General features: G+C 51.5%; 1 protein-coding gene across 1 annotated transcript in view; it reads left to right on the forward strand.

Annotated features, from left to right (window-relative positions):
- Positions 1–12,029, forward strand: part of RYR1 (ryanodine receptor 1) — a gene marked incomplete at its 5' end in the record, with an annotated part of 127,773 nt that extends 115,744 nt beyond the window's left edge. Inside the window, 15 exons of the mRNA XM_081106715.1 lie at positions 170–240; positions 857–1,010; positions 1,956–2,042; positions 3,107–3,358; positions 4,124–4,254; positions 6,089–6,131; positions 7,521–7,651; positions 7,754–7,814; positions 8,233–8,379; positions 8,609–8,743; positions 10,627–10,783; positions 11,170–11,234; positions 11,321–11,421; positions 11,606–11,657; positions 11,791–12,029. Coding sequence (XP_080962841.1) covers positions 170–240; positions 857–1,010; positions 1,956–2,042; positions 3,107–3,358; positions 4,124–4,254; positions 6,089–6,131; positions 7,521–7,651; positions 7,754–7,814; positions 8,233–8,379; positions 8,609–8,743; positions 10,627–10,783; positions 11,170–11,234; positions 11,321–11,421; positions 11,606–11,657; positions 11,791–11,886 — 1,683 coding nt within the window. The 3' untranslated portion in view covers positions 11,887–12,029. The remainder of the gene's footprint in view (positions 1–169; positions 241–856; positions 1,011–1,955; positions 2,043–3,106; positions 3,359–4,123; positions 4,255–6,088; positions 6,132–7,520; positions 7,652–7,753; positions 7,815–8,232; positions 8,380–8,608; positions 8,744–10,626; positions 10,784–11,169; positions 11,235–11,320; positions 11,422–11,605; positions 11,658–11,790) is intronic.
- Between the last annotated feature and the right edge of the window lie 8 nt (positions 12,030–12,037).

Raw genomic sequence — 12,037 nt, forward strand, 5'->3', positions numbered from 1 at the left:
CCTCCGTAAAACGGGAGTCCTAATCCCTCTTACTTCTAGTGGGGGCATTGTGAAACTTAGATGGCCCCAAGGAAATGACCAGGAAGGGCCACAGAGGTGAGCAGGCAGGTCACACTGAGAGGCACTCAGGGATGGGGGCTCGGGACTCTGATGCTTTCCCTGCTGCCAGGTGGATGGAGAAGAAGAGGAGCTGCCTCCAGAACCAGAGCCAGAACCTGAGCCGGAGCCCGAGAAAGCTGAGTGAGTGGCCTTGGGCCCAAAGGGCCCAGCCTCTATCATTGCCACCCTCCTGGGCTGAGAGCTTTCTGAGGTCAGGGCCCGAGCCAGGCGGCTGTCCTGGTTACCCTGTGTCCTCAGCGTCTCCCAGGCCGGAGGAGGGGCTCTGTGAAAGGGGGGAGAGAAATGAATGCTCCTCTTGTACCCCCAAGCCTTTGGGGGTATGGGCCTCTCCCCAGAACACCTTCCCGCGTGCTTCACCTCAGCCTTCCTCATCTTCTGAATTTTGGCTCAAGCCTACCTTGCCATCACGTCCCTAAGTTAAAGGAATGTCTCCTCGGGGCTCCCACAATCCTCTGAGCTTCCCTCATGCCAGCCCCGACCGCACTGGGTTGCCAGAATCTGGTGACAAATCTGTACTCCATTGGACTGGAGGCCATGAGGACAGGACCTGAGGTTGTCTCATCAGTATGTTCCCAATACTATCTCTACCTGGGCCAGGAATGGGGGTGGGCCCCCAGTACATGGCTATAAGGGAAGGAAGGAAGGAAGGAAGGAAGGAAGGAAGGAAGGAAGGAAGGAAGGAAGGAAGGAAGGAAGGAATTGCCCAGGTACCTCCTTACTCTGTCCTGCCTTGCAGTGCTGAGAACGGGGAGAAGGAAGAAGTCCCTGAGCCTCCACCAGACCCCCCCAAGAAGACAGCACCTCCTCCACCCCATTCAAAGAAGGAGGACACCAGAGGTGGGGGCCTGGAATTCTGGGGAGAACTGGAAGTGCAGAGGGTGAAGTTCTTGGTAAGGATCCAGCATGCTGCAACTTCCTCTTCACACCACCTCCCCTATCCGCCTTGTTCTTGAGCGAAAGCCAGGCTGGGAAGAGGGCAGGGATGTCCCCAATAGAGCCAGGACCTGAGCACAGGACAGCATTTTTAGGTGGTTCCCACTTGGCTCTTCTGCCTCGCCCTGCTCATGATCCTTATTCCAGACTCCACCCCGTTGCTCATCTGGGGCCACCTGCTTAGGTATCCCACCACCATTCTGGAGTTAAATCCTCTGTCTGGAGCTAAATCCCACCAAGGCCATGTTCTTCCTGCCATGGCCTGTTTCTTGGCTGCCAGCCTTCAGGTTGGAGCCCATCACCTCAGCCCTAGCTACTCCTATTGGGGAGACAATTCATCTCATCCAGGCAGGAAGGAGAGGGAATTTGGGAGGGAGGGCCCAGAGCTCCATCTCCTGTCTCCTCTCCCAGGACCAGCCTGGCATCAGGGGCTAAGGGAGACATGCTGGACAGAGGTGGTTTAGTGAGGGTTTGTGGGAAGAATGAGGGATGGAGAGAATGGTGGAGAGAGAAAAAAGGGAGAGATGGAAGTAGGTGTGCTCTGCCTGAGGTAAAGCAGGCAGGGTAACCTCACACAGGAAGCAGCAGTGGTTGGGAGCTTGACTGCCTGGTTCCAAATCCCACATCTCACTTCTTGGCTGTGACCTAGAGCAAGGCATCTCATCTCCCTGAGCCTCCTTTTCCTCATCTGTAGAGTGGGCGTATCAGCAGTGCCCACTTCATAGGGTGTGGTGAGAATTAAATAAGTTCATGCAAATAAAGCTCTTAGCCCCCAGGTCTTGGTATACAGTAATCACTCAAAAAATAAGAGGTTGTGGGACCAAATGTTGAGGACTCGGGTACTTGTGTTATGGGAAGAGCGTGGCCTGTGAGTTCTCTTTCTCTTTCTCTCCTCATCATAGAACTACCTCTCCCGGAACTTTTACACCCTGCGATTCCTTGCCCTCTTCTTGGCATTTGCCATCAACTTCATCTTGCTGTTTTATAAGGTGCTGGTTATGAGGGGCCAGGAGGATCTGGGCTGTGGGGTGGGAGGCTCAGCCCCTAACAAGTTGCAGTTCACCAGCAACAAGGTGTTGGGCCTGGGGTTCCCAGAAATGTTCAGGCTGGACACCTGGATCTTGGGACCCCACTGGGTGTGAGTGTGAGTGTGTGGGTCCATCTGGACAGGTGCCTGCATGCCTGTAGGAGTTAGAACAGGGAGCCAGTTTGGGGTCCCATGCTCAGCTCTGCCATTTGTCTGTCCTGTGCCCCTAGCTGCAGGCCTTTGTCTCTGCAGCACCCATTGATTCAGTTAAACTTCTTGGCTTTCACATAACCTAGAGAGAAATTTGTAGGAGGAAGAAATGGGAAGCTCATGGAATGGAAGGAAAGGGTTAAGAACCAGGCCTCCTGAAGGACAAAGGGATCCTCCGGGGCCTTGCCAGGGATCTATATACCAGGACAAAGAGGCATCTAGCAGAGTGATCAGAGCATGGCTTCTGTCAGACTTTTATTTCAGAGAAGAAGGGAGAGAGAGATAGAAACATCGATGATGAGAGAGAATCATTGATTGGCTTCCTCTTGCATGCCCCACACTGGGGATCGAACCTACAACCCTGGCGGCATATGCCCTGACCGGGAATCAAACTGTGACCTCCTGGTTCACATTGAGCCACACAGGCAGCTTCTGTGAGAGTGAATCCTGGCTCTACCACTCACTAGTTGCATGACTTAGAGCAGTACCTGGCATACAGAAACAACTGTGTAAATGTCAGCTACTACTAATTTTAGTATTAGTGTAAATATTAGTGGTCAGTCTCTTTAAGGCTCCAAGATGATCCACTCTGTTTTATTCCTCCTGTCACTTGGTTCAATAGTGAGATTCCCAGGGCATAGTTTGATTTGCTAGCTAGGGTTCTGGGCCCACCCCTTGATCTTGATTGACAGTCCTTTCCCCTACTGTCTCTGACAGGGGCCCACTACAATCTCAGAAATGGAGGCTGTTTGTTTTGTTAGTGGGATCTGGTAATGGCAGGCCAGGTGCCTGTGACTGACCTCTGCTCCCCTTCAGGTCTCAGACTCCCCGCCAGGGGAGGATGACTCGGAAGGCTCAGCAGCTGGGGACCTGGCAGGCACAGGGTCTGGTGGTGGCTCTGGCTGGGGCTCAGGAGCCGGTGAAGAAGCAGAGGGCGGCGAGGATGAGAATATGGTGTATTACTTCCTGGAGGAGAGCACGGGCTACATGGAGCCTGCCCTGCGTTGCCTGAGCCTGCTGCACACACTGGTGGCCTTTCTCTGCATCATTGGCTACAACTGCCTCAAGGTGGGCCATGACCGTGTTCCTGAGCAGGGGCTGTGTACTGAGGGGAAGGGGACACTGGCTGAGAGGACCTGGGGCAGGCTGTGGGATCTTACACTGTAGGTGGGACAGAGGGGTCCTGGTGTTGGGGTAAGGGCTGGGGGATGGGTACAGGATTGGGGTCTTCAAACTGGGAACTAATGCAGGTCATAGCTGAGAAGCCAGGTACTATGACTGTGTTAATCTCTGGATCAAGAGGCAGGTTTTTAAAATTTGGAATATTTTCTGTATGTTAGTCAGTTGGTGAAATAAGATCTGTGAGGTCTCAGTCATAACATGAGTGCTAGTGGGAATGTGGAGTCTGACATCAACTATGCCCCATAAGCAATGTTATGAGAGTTTCAATTTGGATTCCATAAGATCTATTTTAATAATTGGATGAACAGAGTTCTTTTGGCTTAGAACTTTTGCATATACTGTCCCTCTGCCCTGGAATGCTTTGCCCCACTTCTACCTCCTTTCACCTGCCTCTGTTTTATTCATCCTTAAGATCTGAGTTCACACCTCCCTCCCTTGGGAAGCCGCAGGCTGCATTGGGCACCACAACTGGGCTCTCCCATCTTTCTCCCGTCCCAGCGCTGACCCCTTTGCCCACGCTTCCCCATCACTACCCTGTTCACTCTGGTGTAGGGGCTCACACAGGCTCCAACCAGATCTCCTGGCACCTGCTGAGGCTGTGGTCTCCTGAGGTGCCTGACACCAGCCCCTTTGCCTCCCTGCACAATCTAGGTGCCCCTGGTAATCTTTAAGCGGGAGAAGGAGCTGGCCCGGAAGCTGGAATTTGACGGCCTCTACATCACTGAGCAGCCTGAGGACGACGATGTGAAGGGGCAGTGGGACCGACTGGTGCTTAACACACCGTAAGGGCCCAGTCCCCACCTCCAGGTGGATGGGGGGAGCAGAGCTAGGTTTCTACTCCAGTCCTCGCCTCCTCAAAAGACCAGGGTTTCCGTCACTGCCAGCCTCACTCATTCTCCCCACGCCTTGGTCTTCCTCTCTGTAATGCAGACACATTTCCTCTGCACTAAAGCACTTGTTGGTGACATATGGAGACTCCTGGGCCCTGGCCTTGGAGATGCTGGTTTAGGAAGTCTGGAGAGGAGCCCAGGAACTTGCAGTTTAAACCCTACCCCCATGTGGGATTCTCACCCAGGTGCCATGAGGGGGAAATGTGAAGTCATTTGGTTTTTAAACTGGGCTCAGAGAGGGAATGAGAGTGCATGAGGGGAATGTGCTGGAACTGTGGACTCCCAATGTGCACGCCAGCCCATTCCATTTCCCCCCAAGTGGAGTCCCAATCCACGTGCCTACATGGGGCTTGGGCGGGGGGAAATGTCTCTAGAATAAGAACATCAGGTCGGATTTAAACCTTGGGTTGGCCACACCCTAGCTGGGAATTCTTGGTCAAGTCACTTAGCCTCTCTGTGCCTCAGTTTCTTCATTTGTAAAGTGGGGATAAATAACATTGACCTCAAAAAATCTTGTAACTATGAAATGAATTAATATAGTTTCTGAGGCAGGGTGAGTTCTAGGTAAAGGTGGGAAGTTATTTTATTATGGGGTCCTGCCTCGTATGGGTGGTGTGAGGAGGGAAGGAAGCCACACCAATCACATCCTTCACTCTCAATGTCACCATCGAAACCACATTCAAGTACACATGCTTAACAAAAAGACAGAGGAACACTTGTTTAAAATAGTATTTGCTCGCCCTAGCCCGTTTGGCTCAGTGGATAGGGCACTGGCATTCGGACCCAAGAGTTCTGGGTTCGATTCCCGTCAAGCCTGCGTTGGTTGTAGGCTCTAGGGCGCATGCAGGAGGCAACCAATCGATGTGTTTCTCTCACATTGATGTTTCTCTCTGTCTTTCCCTCTCTCTTCCACGCTCTCTAAAAAAAATCAATGGGGAAAATATCCTCGGGTGAGGATTAAATAAATTTTAAAAAACTCTAAAAAAAAAGTATCTGCCCAAGACCTTGACTTCTAAATGCCATTTCCCACAAAAAGGAACCAAGCTCCTTGAAGAAGTGGCAGATTTCAGGGCTGGGACAGGTAAATGCACAATGTGTCAGAGAGCAAGGATGTACTTGATGAAAAAAGGTGCTGTGCTGAAAGGACTCTGCCACCAGCTAGAAGGAGCTCCCCTCGACATATTAGGGACAATTTGAGCATTAATGAGAATAGGAAGTGCCATGAATTGAAACACATCAAGTAAGTCTAAACCCATGGATTCATGATACAGCTCCCTCCACCCACCACCACACACACACAAAAAATGGTTATCTTTGTAGGATGCTAGGGCATCGACATATCAATCAGAAAACTGGTCAATATAGGGCCAGAATCATCAAGTAACTTTACATAAAACGGTGTGAGAAAGCACAGCGCTCCTCCGGGAGCTGGAGCAGGACCAGGTTGCTGGCTGGGAGTCCTCCCCACCTGAGTGCCGACAAGGGTTTTTTGTACATCTAGGCTCTGAATGCAGCTCCTGGCCTCACTTGGGCTCCACCAAAAGACACCAGTGGGGGTAATGGTTGGCCTGAGACAAACTTCAGGCCTGGGTCTTCAGAGCCGGACCCCAAGTGAGAGTGTGGGGTCCCCTGTAAGGAAAACATTGGGATTCCAAACCACCTTAGACTGGCTAGTGGCTCCTACTCCCTCCTGCCCTGACACCTTGTGGTCTATCTCTCTTGACAGATCTTTCCCCAGCAACTACTGGGACAAGTTTGTCAAGCGGAAGGTGAGATGGCCTGGGGGGAGGCGGGGGGGGGGGGGGGGGGGGCGTGGCAGGGCCTTCCAGGCTGGGTCCCTAGCTGCCACCAGGCCGTCCCAGCCTATCAAGGACTTGCTCTGTATGTGACCTTGGACAAGGAGCACCTCAGTTTGCCCATTTGGAAATGAGCATGATAAGCACCCCTCCCCTCACAAATGAGATGCAGGTAATGAGCAGAGCATAGTGCCTGGCACAGAGTAAGTACTTCATAAATGTTACTTTCAAAGGAGGAACTGCTCTTAAGCATACAGACTCGAGCCAGATGCCTGCTTTTTCTACTCCTAGCTGTATGCCCTACTCCTTTCTGTGCCCCAGTTTCCCTCATATTCAGAGTGAGGTAACAATAGGGTCGACTCCATAGAGTAGTTGTAAAGGTTATATGACCTATGTGAGCAGTATCTGGCTGTTACCCTCATTTATTCACTTAACAAGTGTTCATACTGCATACCAATGCTCACCTACTGCATACCAAAGACTGTTTTAGAGACCTGGAATTCAGCAGTAAACACAACAGTAATTCTGATACTGCAGTTGGAAAGACATTTGATGAACACATTTATAGCATTCAAGTTGTGATAAGTGACATAGAAGAAAAAAGGCAGAGAAGTGGTTGCTCTTTCGTGTAGGGTGGTCAGGAAAGGGCACCTAATAGGGGATCTGAGAGAATGAGCCAAGAGGTAATCCGGGGGAAGAATCCACGAGGAGGGGACAGCAGTGCAGAGGCTGGAGGCAGGAGTGGGCCTGGCGCATTTGAGGAGCTGTGAGGAGGCTGGTATCTGCAGCAGAGCGAGGGAGTGAGTTGAGGAGATAAGTTTATAGATAACAAGGGGCCTAATTATATACAACTCCCTGCCTACCTACCTACCTAAAAATAAGAAATTATCCTAATTTAAAAAGCGCTAGCTGGTTTGGCTCAGTGACTAGAGCGTCGGCCTGTGGACTGAAAGGTCCTGGGTTCGATTCTGGTCAAGGGCACATGCCTGGGTTGCAGGCTCAATCCCCAGTAGGGGGCATGCAGGAGGCAGCCAGTCAATGATTCTCTCTCATCATTGATGTTTCCATCTCTCTCTCCCTCTCCCTTCCTCTCTGAAATCATTAAAAATATATTTAAAATAAAATAAAATACTGTATATCTTTTAAAAAATTATCCTAATTACTTTGGTTAATGAATCAACTGGCTTTTATTACTGTTGGACCCTCCCCTGAGGATACAAAGAAAACTCTGGCCCTTCTCCCTAGAAAAATGTACCCCCAATTTACCACACAAAGTTCTGAGTGTCCCCAGAACTCCCTATGCCAGCCAAGGCCCTCCCCAACTCCAACTGTGTCTGCATGGCCCCACATTCCTCTGTGCAGGTCCTGGACAAGCACGGGGACATCTATGGGCGGGAGCGAATCGCCGAACTGCTGGGCATGGATCTGGCCTCGCTGGAGATCACAGTCCACCATGAGCGCAAGCCTGAACCACCACCGGGGCTGCTTACCTGGTGAGCCTGAGATAGCACCACACAGGCCTGGGGTATGCAGGGGGGTGGCCAGGGTCGGACCCTCAGGCATCTAGCCATCCCTCTTCTCTCCACCCTGCATAGGCTCATGTCCATTGACATCAAGTACCAGATCTGGAAGTTTGGGGTCATCTTTACAGACAATGTAAGGAGGGGCAGTAGCGGGGGAGGGACCTGCAGGAAAATGGCCCTAGTAGCATTGGGGGCTCCACCCCTAGGTATTCCTGGCCAGGGACCGACTCCTGAGCCCCTGCGCACCTCTGACCCTAGGAGAACCTCCGACATTCCCAAGGCTCCTTGTCACCCAGAGGCTGTTTAATTTCCAGACTATATCCTTCTGCAGAGGGATCCCCAACTTTCCCCAGGATGGCTCCTCAACCAGAGTGCTCCTGAACCTCCAAGCGCCCCCCCCTCCCCCACCCAGCTAGAGATGGCACCTGACCCCCAGAACACTCCCAACCCTCTTAAATGTCCCCAGGCAGGCCCCCTGGGTGTCCTGTTTCCCAGAGTGCTCCCCACGAATCCCTGCATGCTCCCTGACCCCTGATCCTGTGTGCCCACAGTCTTTCCTGTACCTGGGCTGGTACATGGTGATGTCCCTCCTGGGACACTACAACAACTTCTTCTTTGCTGCCCACCTCCTGGATATTGCCATGGGAGTCAAGACCCTGCGCACCATCCTCTCCTCCGTCACCCACAATGGGAAACAGGTGTGGAGAGGACCTGAAGGAGGCGTGTGATCCTGGCAGGGACCAGTTTAGCAGTCTGTGTAGGGGTGGAGGAATGAGGGGCAAGGCTAGGCCACCAAGCCAGGGCGGGTGTGGGTAGTAGGACCCGGGGAGTGGGGCACATGGGCTGAACCTAAGTGAGAATGGGGAAGGCTGGGCATGGGGAGAGGCAAGCCGAGCATGGCGCTGACCTGCCCCTGCCTGTCCCCAGCTGGTGATGACGGTCGGCCTGCTGGCAGTGGTGGTTTACCTGTACACTGTGGTGGCCTTCAACTTCTTCCGCAAGTTCTACAACAAGAGCGAGGATGAGGACGAGCCCGACATGAAGTGCGATGACATGATGACAGTAAGCCCCTCCCTCCAACGCTCTTGGGCCAGTGACTTAACCTTCCCTGGCTTTCAGTTTTCCCCTCTGTAAAGGGGTTTAATAATAAAATGGGCCCTGCCTCGTAGATTCACTCTGAGGGTTCAGTGAGCTGATGCTTGTGAGGTACTTTGAATAGTACTGGGCACACACTCAATACTCAGTAGGTGTCAACCTCTGGTGTACTATTATTTGAGTTTTTATAACTTTTCTTATTGGAGAGGCACTCAGGCAAAGTGTTCCAAGCCATGTGATCATGGGCAAGCTACTCAACCTCCCCATGCTCTGGGGTCCCCACCTGTCAAATGAGAATATACAGTAACAGTATCTGCAGCCTAGGGTTGCTTTTAGGACCCAGTGGTGCTCTGTGACAATCGTAGATTTAAACACCTGAGAATAGTGCCTGGCGTGTGTTAAGGATTACATAAATGTTAGCTACTGCCATCGTCATCTACAATTAGAAGTTTCACCAAAGTACCAGCATGCCACCCATTTCTGTTTTCTCTCCCATTATAATAATGGTGGTTATAACCTAAATTGAGTTTAATCTACCAGAGGCATGGGGCACAGCTGAAAGAATCATCTCAGGCTTTTATCTGAGATAATCTGGCACCATGCTCTCAGGACACAGTCCAGCTCCTCAGCCTGACATTTGAGACCCCACCAGACCTGGTCTTGCCACTCATAGCCTTGTTCCCATCATAGTCACTGGCCTTAGCTTTTACCCAAGACAACTAGGTTCTCTCACTTCCTGGGGACAAAGAAATAACAAGTGTGAAGTCTCTCCCAAGGTCTAGACCAGCCGTGGGCAAACTATGGCCCGCGGGCCGGATCTGGCCAGTTTGAAATGAATAAAACTAAAAAAAAAAAGACTGTACCCTTTTATGTAATGATGTCTACTTTGAATTTATATTAGTTCACACAAACACTCCATCCATGCTTTTGTTCCGGCCCTCCGGTCCAGTTTAAGAACCCATTGTGGCCCTCGAGTCAAAAAGTTTGCCCACCCCTGGTCTAGACAGATGGTGTTCCCGGTTCTGCACAGAATCTTCTTGTGGCTTTCTAATGCCAGGTGGATGAAACCAAATCCTCTCGCTATGGCTTACAAAGCCAGGGAAAAGCTAGTGTTGCCTGAGTCTAACCACAGTCTTTCTTGCCTTTTGCTCTCTGGCTGCCTGGTCCTTTTTTCACTTCCCCTAAGACCATGTGTTTTCTCCCAACCCAAGCTTTTTGCTTCTGATGTTCTCTCTGCCTCCCACCCTGGCCCTATGTGCACACACACCTCTTCACTTAACACCTATTTTTTCCACTTCAATGCTGCCTCCTACAGGAAGCCCTCCCTGACCATTGATTGAGCCTTATCTCTCTCCCTGCTCTTGCTCACGGGATCTCTATTTTCTAGCCTCACTGAACATTCGCTCTTTCAGTTCCTCACAGGAGCAAAATATATTCTTTCCCCCCCAGTGGTGACGTAGCATATGTGGTTTTCTCTGCCTGGAACACTGTCTCCCACCTAACACCTGCTTCATGTCCCAGCTCACATATGCCCCTCTTCCAGGCAGCTGCACCTGCTCACCCAGGCTTTCAAGTTTCAAAGCTTCCTGTGCTTCCCCATCTCCTCTGATCACACTGTGTCTCCCTCATCCCAGCCCTGACTCCTCTTCCTGTGCTTCCCCATCACAGCCCAGACCATTTCTTGGCTGTCACTATCTGGTGGCATGTTTGTGAGCCCTGTGAGGGCAGAGTCCAGGGTTGTCTCAGTCGTTGCCGTGACTCCTGCCCCACTGGCCCAGGCCATGTAGGTGCTCGGTGAATGCTGAACGATCAGATGTGTGACCAATGTGCTTCTCACGCTCTCCCCGCAGTGTTACTTGTTTCACATGTATGTGGGTGTCCGCGCTGGTGGGGGCATTGGGGACGAGATTGAGGACCCAGCAGGTGATGAATACGAGCTGTACCGAGTGGTCTTCGACATCACCTTCTTCTTCTTTGTCATCGTCATCCTGCTGGCCATCATCCAGGGTCAGTGCCGGTAGGGGTTGTGGGAGTGGGGCCCGGTGCCTAAAGGCAGACTAGCTCCTTTGAGTGCCCAGCCCAGAATCCATCTGCTTGGGTCCATGTCCTGGCTCTGCCTCTCCTTACTGTCAGATTAGGGGCAAGTCACCTCTCTGGACATCGGTTTCTCCATTTGTAAAATGGAGATATTATTGATAAGACGCTCATATTGTTGTGAGAATTAAGTCAATTCATAGGTGTTAAGTGTCTGGCCCATAAGTGCTCAATAAACACTAGGTGTTAGTATTTTTAGGAAGCAGGGTGAGATTAGGGTGACGGGAGATGGGTGATTCAGAGGTGGGTAGCCAGAACTGGGTCAGAGGTTGGGCACTGACTTGCGCCCTGCCTTCCAGGTCTGATCATTGATGCTTTTGGTGAGCTCCGAGACCAGCAAGAACAAGTGAAGGAAGATATGGAGGTAGGTCTTGTCTGGGGGCGACCCAAAGGGATTATAGGACCCTGGAGAGTTGACTGGGCCTCAACTCTGTCTCTCACCACCCACAGACCAAGTGCTTCATCTGTGGCATTGGCAGTGACTACTTTGATACCACACCCCATGGGTTTGAGACTCACACACTAGAGGAGCACAACCTGGCCAATTACATGTGAGTGTGGTCCCACTGGCCAATGAGAAGGATGGGGCGTGGTCACTGACTGTCAGGGATGGGATACTGGCCTTGACCAGTTAGGGAAGTGGGTATGGTGTCCATGTGAGTGGATTCCCAGCCAGCCAATCAGGAGAAGGTAAGGATGCGCCTGACCTGTCTACTGCTGCACTCCCATCCCCAGGTTTTTCCTGATGTACCTGATAAACAAGGATGAGACAGAACACACGGGTCAGGTAAGGGGGTGTTAATGGCAGGACATGGAGAGTTTTAATATAAATCAATCAGCAGGTATCAGTAAGAAGCTCTTATCAATATCAAGTGTTTGAAGATGTGACCAACCTTCTCTTCCCTATCCCCCAACCCTAGGAGTCATACGTGTGGAAGATGTACCAAGAGAGATGCTGGGATTTCTTCCCAGCTGGCGATTGTTTCCGCAAGCAGTATGAGGACCAGCTTAACTGAGTCACCCCCAGCTGGCCCTTCACCCCCGCCTCAAGTGCCTTACTCTCACAGCAAGCCCCTTAGCCCACTGGCTCCTCCCCACAAGGCCCCTGGGGGGAGGGTAACCATGTACTGGAGAAATAAAATCTCTGCTACACCCTGACATCCTTGT

The sequence above is a fragment of the Myotis nattereri genome (assembly GCF_964212035.1).
Source record: "Myotis nattereri genome assembly, chromosome: 15".
NCBI lineage: Eukaryota > Metazoa > Chordata > Mammalia > Chiroptera > Vespertilionidae > Myotis > Myotis nattereri.